The sequence below is a fragment of the Mastomys coucha genome, unplaced genomic scaffold (genome assembly GCF_008632895.1).
Source record: "Mastomys coucha isolate ucsf_1 unplaced genomic scaffold, UCSF_Mcou_1 pScaffold17, whole genome shotgun sequence".
In the NCBI taxonomy this organism is placed as follows: Eukaryota; Metazoa; Chordata; class Mammalia; order Rodentia; family Muridae; genus Mastomys; species Mastomys coucha.
This window is the reverse complement of record NW_022196899.1, coordinates 22,087,882-22,097,888: the sequence shown is the minus strand read 5'-3', so window position 1 is coordinate 22,097,888 and position 10,007 is coordinate 22,087,882. Positions and strand designations below refer to the sequence as shown.

Below are 10,007 nucleotides of genomic sequence, written 5' to 3'. Positions count from 1 at the left end.
TTCTAGGAAAAAAAAAAAAGTTTTAAAGGGAAAGATCAAAACAGAAGACATTTTAAATTATAGTAGATAAACAGATCACACCCACCAGAAACAAACAAAAGAGAAAACCAACCCCAGATTTGGGATTTGCATGAAGTATCACTAGGGCGCCATTCTGATACATTTTTTGCATGATCAAGGTCTCATGATATCAAGGTTGAGACCTGCTGTGAATGCCAGAATACTTCTGAGGATAACTGCTTCAAGGAATTCTATAAATGTATTTTAAGGAGCAGAGTTTACTGGGGCCCTTTTCAATTTGGTTTGCTGTATGCTCAGTGCAAAATACTTGTACAAAAATATAAAAGGCATGGTTCGATGTTTAACGTCTGTGTTTTATTTTGTTGGCACCAGAAAAAGCTCATGTAATGTTATGTCACTGTACATACTGTAAACAAGACGGCATTAATATGTTTTCTTATGATTTTCTTGTTCCAATGAATCTAGATTTTAAAAAATACATTCACAAACTACCTTATGTTTAAACACAATGATTCCCTTTTATTTCTTAACTGTACCCAAAGTCCCACAATAAAAAAATCTTTTAAAGCTGTGTGTTTCAGATGTATCGCTTAGAAATAAGGATGAAACGAAACAAAACATTCAAACAAAGATCAGTTTGCAACATAATTTCAAGAAGCCTCAGGTTCAAACCATCACAGCAGCAATATAAAGAGCTGGTGGCAATCGCCTTTGGAGATGAGACCCAAATCCACGTTACTTTTTGTCCACATCAGCATCCAATTATGGTAGTGGCTAAATTCAACCCAGAGCTATGGCTGAATTTGTCTTGCGGAATTCGTGAAGACAGTGTTGTCCAGCAGCATAAACCCCAACAGTAAAAATGAGAACGGGAGGATTTCATTGCCTTTGAGAGCTAGAGGGACCATGATGGGCACCTTCTGGTGATCACCTGAAGACCACCCTCACTACCTTTCTCTGTGTTACCTGCTTCAGATAACTGCAAACAACAATCACCTGCGGGGATTACAGATCCGCCTAGTCCAGAACTCAGAAGAGTCCCCTTTCTCATCCCCTTTGGCCAACCACCAGATTCAAAAGGTACCATTTTCCTAACATATGTTTCGTTCTCATTAATAGTACATCAGCTGCTCATTTGTTTAGGTAAAAATCAGGAGGATCACAGTTCTTGTCTTTCTTTTTTGATCCATTTACAGTTAATTGTATTCTTTAAAAACAACCCGGTTTAGGTTTTTGTCATTGGAGGGTTTTTTTTTTTTTTCTCTCTCCATTTTTTTTTTTTAAAGAACAATTTGGTCAACTACTGTTTTGAAAATGTTCAATAAGGCTGAGATTGCCCAGGGAGCTCTCTATATGTCTCCTGGAGATAACACTGCTGTGATGAACAGAGAAACAACAACAACAAAAAAACCAAACAAAACGAGGTAGGTTAAAACAGGAAGCACAGCACAGATACCTTTTCGCAACCCCTGGATACCATAGGCGGCCATGCTTAGAGCTTTGGGGAAAAAAATCCCAGTGAGTCACATGAAGGTTCAAATCATTCGAGTAAGGGTTTCTATAAGGACACAAGTCAACCTGAACTAAATACATACACATCTCTGCACAGATGTTGTTAACAGTATGTTGGGAAGTTTGGAGGAACATAACATGATTAGAGTCTTAGAATTTTGTCAAAGCCTTGCCTTCAGGTTCCCTAAAATCTGAGCTTTTGGTGCCTGCAGTGCGCGGCAGGCTTGCAAGTCTAGTCCCTCGGCCCAGCAAGAACACAGGCAGCTCAGGAACAGTTATGGTAATTCTTTTCCATCACAGTTTTTATGTTGAGAAACTGGCGCCCTTGGGAGCGTTTCTCGAGCATGCTTGTCATGTAACCCGCAGCTCTGGCAAAGATCTCAATCAGTCGCGGTCCTAATAGAGCCCAAATGAAGGGACCTCTTAACAAGGAGGCTTTGTGCCTTGAAGAAAGAACATGTGTGTATTTACATAGACATATTAGCTCATTTCTCAGAAGCCCCGTCTGGGTGACCCGCCTGTCATCCCATCTTTTGCCCTGATCTGTTGCATAATAATCGAGGGACAGTCACATCCCAGAGTCCCTCCCCAGTCACAAGCCCACTCAACTCAATGGCATCTCTGTCCCACTCAACACCCTCCATTCTAGAAAGGGCCATATTAAAATATGGCCTGACAGACTCACAAGAGTGGTAGTTGATTTTATTAGATTAAGGCTAATAGTTTAGCCATTTAAAATCTATTTCTCCAGAGAGGAGAAAACCAGCTATTTTGCTTCTCTTTCAAAAATTCATTAGCCAGTAGCAATTAAAAAAAAAAAAAGACAAAACAAAACAAAACAAAACCAGCCTTTTGGGTTAGTGAAGGCAAGAAAATTCTTAAATTACCCCACTATGTGGTTATGGCCTTCAGTGCAGGGAGATAGGGTCCATTTATTTCGGTGTTCCTCACTACTGGGAGTTGGAAATTTTATAACATACCATATACTTAAAGCTAGCAGGCAGACAGAATTTTAAAAAGACTACGTTCCCAGTATGCATTTCCCCCCATTCTTACAAAGTAAGGTGGTAAAGGGAAAAAAAAAAAAGTTAAAAAAAAATTCCAAACCAAAAAGAACTGAAAAGCCAGCATAAACACAGCTTAATCATAAGAGCACACAATATTTGTCTCTATCCCTAACTCCGAAGGGCACAAGGTCCATCTCTGTCCACAGACAATGCAGCATCCTCAGCATCGCTCGCCCAGCCATTCCCGCCACCTCGTTCTCTCCTTCTCAACCAGGCTGCAACACCAAAAGGACTATATTGGGAGAGATGGAGGGAGAGGAAACGGAGAGAGCGGTATGTTCAACCAGGCCTTCTGATCCTGCCTCTAGACTGGCATACGTCCACATGAGTTATGTTCTTTTACATTAGAAACAACGCCATGAAGACAAGTGCCAAGTGCTCTTCTGTTACCAGTTCATCATGGAATTTCTGTTGAGGGTCATGAAAAACACTTGGCTACTTCCTCCAGATCGCACGGATGCAAAAAATACCTGTTTGAAATTAAAAACAAGTTAGTTCAACTTCACGGGTTTTCTGTTTCTCCCCCTTCTCTTCTTCAACTGTCCAGTCATTTTCTTTCACATGGCCCTATCCTCACTATGCATCAGCTAAATGTCCGTGGCCGGTGTTTACAGTGTTCTATGAGTTAACACTTAGGCTGTCTGCTGAACGCTGCCGGATCCCAGGCCAAAGGACATAGAAGCACAGTCCGTTAGGCCTGAGCCAGTTCAATTGTTTTTTTTTTTTTTTTTTTTTTTTTATCAAAGGCCTGGGAGACGTGAGCAGAGTTTAGATTACTGAGCTGAATGTCAGTGAACCACTGCTCCAGGAAAATACTACACGGGGTTGTGCAATAGCCCTTCAGTCCGCCAGGGTCTGTGGTCTGAGGAATGAGTGTGTGGCTAGTGAAAGCTTGTGCTACTTTGTTTCCATGGCTTCCTAAGAAGCTTCTGGAGTTGCTTGACATTTAGCTAAAGCTACAGAGGAAACTACAGCTATTCTAAGGGGCCAGGGGATAGAAATAGGAAGAAGAGGGGAGATCTGCTGAAAACATTGCTAGTTGTGAGCTCAGGGACTAAACCAGAGGCACTAGTCTGAAAGGATGGGTTGGACCAGGCCCGCTGGGGTGGGTCATTGAGAACTACGGTATGGTTGCCCACACCCAGAGCATTTTTCTCTCTTAGGATCTAGGGACTGCAGAAGTGGTCGGAGTCTCAGTTGGTAAGACTGGTTTCTGACATACTCCGATAAGACCCCTTGGCAACTCTCCTTGTCTCCCTGAGCTACTGCCCGCTAGACCACACCAGGTCAGGAGCAGTTAGCCAGGGTCAAAGAGTCCAGATCCGTATTACCAGGCTTGGATAAAGACCAGCCTGGCTCCTGGGGAACTGGGGTGAACACAGAAATGGAAACAGTTCAACCCTTCATGTCATTCTCAGTGTGGACACGGTTGCTAGGGTGAACACAGTCTCAAAGGGTGGGCTCACAAATGTAGATTAGCTATTAAAGACTCGGGTTTACCCTCTAGGGAGGGCAAGGCAGAACATGATCACTTAAGTCTACTCCAGTGAAGTGACGGATCATGCTGGACAGACATGGTCACTTGCGTTGGAAACATTCCAGCCCCCTCCCCCAACCTGTGACATGTCAGGAGACACATGGCTGAAATGAGACAGGACATGGCAGGGGTAGAGTTTGTTGGCTACATTTCTTAGGAATGAGTGACACTGTTTAGAAGTTCATATTTCTACATGTCAGATTTTCTGCACTTAAGGGTGAATATAACATGAAAGCTAGGTCCTAACAGTGTCTCTGTGAAAGGCCTACAAGTGAAGGCATCAGGCTAACCCACTATGAGGTGATTGATGATGGGCTAGCTGTTCTAAGTGCATAGGAGAGTCTACAATGGTTGTTAAGTTCACCGGAAGGCCCTTCCTTGGGCCACAAAAGTCACCAAGAGTTTACAAGAAAGTTATAGATGTTTTATGTTGGTTTGGATGCATGAGTCATAGGTTCTGAATGTTCACATGAATCAACCCAATTAATGCCATTTCAAGACTGTTTCAAGATTGATCATTGAACACGGATGTGACTTGAGTCAGTATAAAGGAAAATGAAGGTTTCACAGGTACCTGGTGGTCTCTTAAAATGCAAACACTAAAGCAAAGTTGAAACGGATTTACCTTATCATTTCTTTCACATAGAAACTTTAACCTTTGAGCTCGTTTATGCATAAACACTCCATCCAAATGTCCTGTTTCCACTGACCGGATCTCAATAGCTTTCTCGCCCCAGCCCATTATCTGATTGGAATGAATGTAGGCTGTCAAAAGGAATTTCCAAAACCGCATTAAAAACATTAGATAGGCAGCAACTCACAGCATTTGTTCACATCTTAACCACAAAAAAAAAGGACAAAGGACTTGAGGTTAAACAGACAAAGCGAGTCTCACAAGTGTCAGTCACAGACATTTTTTTTTCTTTTTTTCTTTTTTTTTCTTTTTTTTTTTTTTGGTGGACTCAAATGGTTGTTTCACATTTCTTGCCCTTCGTTTCATTTGGGGCGTGTAACTGCTGAAGGAGATAAGGAATGGTTAACCTACCCACAGATGTGGGCATTTCTCCCCATTGGAGAACCACATCCTTAGTGATCCGGCCATAGGTGTTCACATACACCCCCTCATCCTCATAGCAGACAAGCATCTCCATTCCATCTGTCTTAGGCAAGATGACGATAGCATGAGGAGTGATATTGCCCTGAATCTAGAAGACAGAGAGAGGGACCAGGGATTACTCTGCTTCAAAACAAGACAACCAGCTTGTCATAGTAGTACACGCCTTTAATCCCAGCACTCAGCAGGCAGAGGCAGGCAGAGCTCTGCGAGTTGGAGGCCAGCCTGGTCTACAAATGGAGTCTAAGATAGCCAGAGAAACTCCCTCTCATAAAAAAAAAAAAATCACACAAAACAAAACAAGACACCAAGACAACCTCTTGACTTATATCTTTAAAAATTACAAATGAAATTTTGTTTCACTTTCACTGTAGAGACTGAAATCTACTTTAATCTCTGCTCTTGTCAAATGCACCAAGTAAACACAAACACCGTTACTTGATCACGAATCCGATGGTTCTGAAGGACGGTGACATTGGGTGTATGGAGTACCTAGTGTGCCAATCTTTGGACAGCGTGTATACATCATTTCTAGGCCTTAGAGAAGCTCATCATAGAAAGCTTTGTTGCAGACGAGGGAACTACATCTCAGGGTTATATAACTTGAAAGCTACACAAGTATTTGGTGATAGAAGCAGGCTATGAGCACATTTTTCTAAAACTGAAAATCCTGGGTTCCACTAGAAAGACTGCTTCCATATATGGTGAGCGTGGTAGGTGCCTTCAAGAAGGCCATGTGTACATCACCCAGAAAATTCACCAGGGAGCTCTGACACCACAACGATTTCATTAGGGAAAGGAACTAGAGAACTATTATACCACTGGCCACACTGCTAACAGAAGCATGGATTGAAAGGTTCTAAGAAAAGGGAGGTACTACTCCTCCTCCTGGTTGAAAATGTCTCATTATTCTAATATGTGATTGACACATAGAGTCTTGGAGGTTTAAAGGCAATTAGTGGTGACCCAGCATCTCTGCTATGATGTAGACATGCAAGTAAAAAGCTATCAAATGCAGCATGGATGACAACTGGATGCATTTAAATGTATCCAAACAGCATACATAAGGACTGGGTTTCTTTAATGTCTCAAAATGCCAATCAGTCATGGACCAGCTTCAGAAAAGTTTGTGTAACCTTGGGATTATATTCATGAAATATGGCTTACTAGTTGCCATATGTAGACCCATGTGGCATTTCTCTTAAAGATAATGTTTTATGTAATGTGTCAGTATAGCAAGTTGAGTATCATATTGTTAATAAAAACAACTTGAATATGGTGTGTGTTGAGCCAATTGAATGATCACAATATAGGTAGTTGGAGCCCCATCTTACAGCTTGGAAAGTTGAGGGTTGGAGAAGTCAGTCAGCATGTCTACTAATAGTAGAAAGGAGATTTTCTCCAAGAATTTAGTGTCTGACCATTGTATTTCTCTAGCATAGAACAAATCAAACTTCTTTCAAAAACTGAAACAAGAACTTAGCTGTGGTATAACATATACATATGAAGTCTAAAAAGACAAGATAATATCTTCAAAATAATTTAATTTTTGTGCTACTTGGCTTGAGGGAGCAATAATACTTTAAGAACATCCTGTCTATTCAGAGATACCCAGAGTGTAGCAACTTTTACAGATTAGCACAGTTTCAAAAAAGAATAGGCACAACCCAATCTCTGTACGTGCAGGCTGTCGTATAGGGGCCAGGAGACAGTAGATTCCTCAAACTTACATGGGATGGTATATAGATATCGTAGGAGTTTCCAGAATCAACATCAATTACATGGAAACCAGTGTGTGAGCCAAAAATGACCTTTAACCTTTGACCTTCTTCTACTGTGAGGTCAACAAGAAGAGGCTTATGCTGAAGATCTGCAAAAGACTTTAAAAATGACCTCATTAGTATCCATAGCATTTGAAGAGGTTGTCTTATTCCTAAGAGTTTCACTTGTCTGAAGGAAGTGGCTTTCTTCAGTTGAAACCCTGGGAAAAAAGTCACTTTCAAGTTTAGGTCTCTTCAGGTCTGACTCCAGAAGGAAAGCTAGATTGCTTATTTTCAGTCCCCCCTTTCTCTTTTTTATCTTTCACAGTAAAGACAGTTTACAACGGTCAGTTTTGACAGTGACAAAATCGCGTGTTAAAAGCTAGGGGTCTGGATGCTCCTGCTCTTCCCTGTGTATTCCTGGTCTTTGTTCTCTAGAGAGTGTGAAATGATTTCTACACACCCGGTCTCTCACGTGGTAACCATAATCAGCTATGGTTGCTACCTTGCCAAACCGATGGGGAACAGTGCTGGGTTAAATCTATTGGCGATTAAGAGGAATACACTGGTTGTGGTTTTTCTTCCTTGAATTGTCCATTTCTCTAAACTTCGTAGAAGCATTTTGAGGGATAGGTTTAGGCAATAAGAAAAGGAGATGCGGACGTCACATCATGCAACTCCTGGCTTGGAAATAATAGTCCTTGTCTCCAAGGACTTAACTGGAAAGAGAAGAAGATGACCTCTCTGGCCAAATCTGCCCCAGTTCCCTTTGATTGGATTCAGGGCCTAAGCTTCATGGCTATAAAGTGTTCCTGCCTGTCTACCTTTGTCATGATCCTACACTTTTATCAGCTCCTGGGCTCTAGGAGAAGCGTCAAGAAACCACAGCTGCTATTAAACACTGCTCTCTCTCTCCCCATCTCTTATGATCATTGTCACAGCACAGGAAGTTAATGCCTTTTGTCCTTGTCTTAGGGGATGGTTCCGCCTCTGGTCTACGCCGATCTTTCCTACTCAAGCCCTTGCCTCTGTGTTTTCTCTTCCAGCTAGGGTCTGATCTGTTGAGGGGAGCATTTTGTTGTTGCTGTTGTCTCATGGGCTTTGGCTAGGACCTGGAGGGCCGATGTCAGAATGGGAAGAGGATCTTGATTGAAAAGCTTTTCTGGAGAGAGATTTTGGCAGCAAAGTAGCCCCCTCACCCCCCCCCCATTACTTTTGGGAGTCAGCTTTTCATTGCCATTATAAACATAATGCAATCAAGAAATGTCTTTCAGTAAAATGGACCTGTGGAGGAGAGTCCATTTCTATTGATGAATCTGTCATCCAGAGCACGCCCATAATTGGCCATCTGAACTAAAAGAACAAGATGGGAGTGGAGTGGTTCATTCTCTAAGGGTATTGGCAAAATCCCATGGCAGATTTGGCTTTCACACAGCAGAGGTGTCATGGATGAATTAGGATCCAAAAGTCAGTTAAAGTCACAAAGGTAGGGATAGTAAGTGAAAAATAGAAAGAGAAAATGGGAGATAAAATTCACAGTAGATATGGCTCGGCTATGTGATTCTGAGTACATTGGTGTGATCCAAAGTAATGTTTTTGTTTTTGCTGGCAGTTGGGGCTCATTTTTTATAATATGGGTTCAAAGGGACAAAGCATATTACCATCCCACTCTTGCCAAACCTACGAATAGCCAACCTCTCTGTGATGTGTACAGGCCAAAAACAAAGGCAACCAGGATGGAAATTCAGAGGAATGATGTCTTTTCCATGAGTGGCTGCCTTCAGCATTCAATTCAGAGATGGCTTCATGCAATAGGGATAAACAAAAATCCACAGAGCCTTAGAGAGTTTATTCCACAGTGTTAGCGATGATTAGCAGATCTGGACCCCAGTGCCACCCTAGATCTGCCTTTTTGAGACAAAACATCAGACAATACTTGGCTTAACATGACTTTACAACAGAGATTGTTGCGAAATGCTGTGTTTGGTACTTTTCCTGGTACCCATTTCAAACTAAATTCTTTCTGAAGTCAACAGCTCATAGACCTCCAGTGGAAGAGGGCAACCAGATTTTAAGGTGATGAGCTGGGTAGCATTTCTAGTACTTAAGTCTTTTGAGGCAATAAATTTAAGAACTGTTTCCTTTAAACAAATTCTCTCTATGTAATAAAACCAATATTGGCTTATGTGGAAAACAGAACTCTGGCAAAAACTGAGAATTAAACATCCACACTTACCTTGAATGCCATGAACTTATGATAAGGTTTAGGGGCCCACGCATATATCTCTACTGCATTCTTTAAGGCAATCACCAAGAACTTGATCCTTTCATATTTAACTACGATGGAAAAGAAGAGTAAGATTTAGAAAACATCTCAATTTATCCAAGGTTGTTTGTATTAATGATATTAATGAATGGAGGTGCCTGTCTATAGGTATTCATAGTTGAGGGCGTCGATCTTGGAATAGATTACTACTGTGTTTTATTTGCAAGGAAATTTAACTTGCTTTAGTGTACTTGGTTAACAGAATACTAGATTTTTTTAGGTTTATATTAAAGGATTTTTCTTTATCTAAAGATATATGGACATTCACTCTGATAAGGGCCTACATCATCTTTTTTTTATCGGATATTTACATTTCAAATGTTATCATCCCGTTTCCCAGTTTCCCCTCCGGAAACCTCCTCCTCCCTCTACTTCTATGAGGGTGTTTCCCCACCCACCCACCCACCCACTCCCAACTCCCCATCCTGTCATTGCCCTACACTGGCGCATTGAGCCTTCATAGGACCAAGGGCCTCTCCTCCTATTGATGTCCAACAATGCCATCCTCTGCTGCATATGCTGCTGGAGCCATGAGTCCCACCATGTGTACTCTTTGGTTGGTGGTTTAGTCCCTGGGAGCTCTGGGGGCTCTGGTTGGTTGATATTGTTGTTCTCCCTATGGGGTTGCAAATTTCTTCAGCTCCTTCAGTCCTTTCTCTAACTCCTTCAT

General features: G+C 41.7%; 1 protein-coding gene across 4 annotated transcripts in view; it reads right to left on the bottom strand.

Annotated features, from left to right (window-relative positions):
• Positions 1–353: 353 nt before the first annotated feature.
• Tnik (TRAF2 and NCK interacting kinase) overlaps positions 354–10,007 on the bottom strand; it is a 416,591-nt gene continuing 406,937 nt past the window's right edge. For all 4 annotated transcript variants that reach the window (XM_031376481.1, XM_031376482.1, XM_031376484.1 and 1 more), the window contains 5 exons: positions 9,248–9,348; positions 6,982–7,131; positions 5,183–5,342; positions 4,763–4,902; positions 354–3,070 (listed from right to left, as the gene is read on the bottom strand). In XM_031376481.1, coding sequence (XP_031232341.1) covers positions 2,987–3,070; positions 4,763–4,902; positions 5,183–5,342; positions 6,982–7,131; positions 9,248–9,348 — 635 coding nt within the window. In that variant the 3' untranslated portion in view covers positions 354–2,986. The remainder of the gene's footprint in view (positions 3,071–4,762; positions 4,903–5,182; positions 5,343–6,981; positions 7,132–9,247; positions 9,349–10,007) is intronic.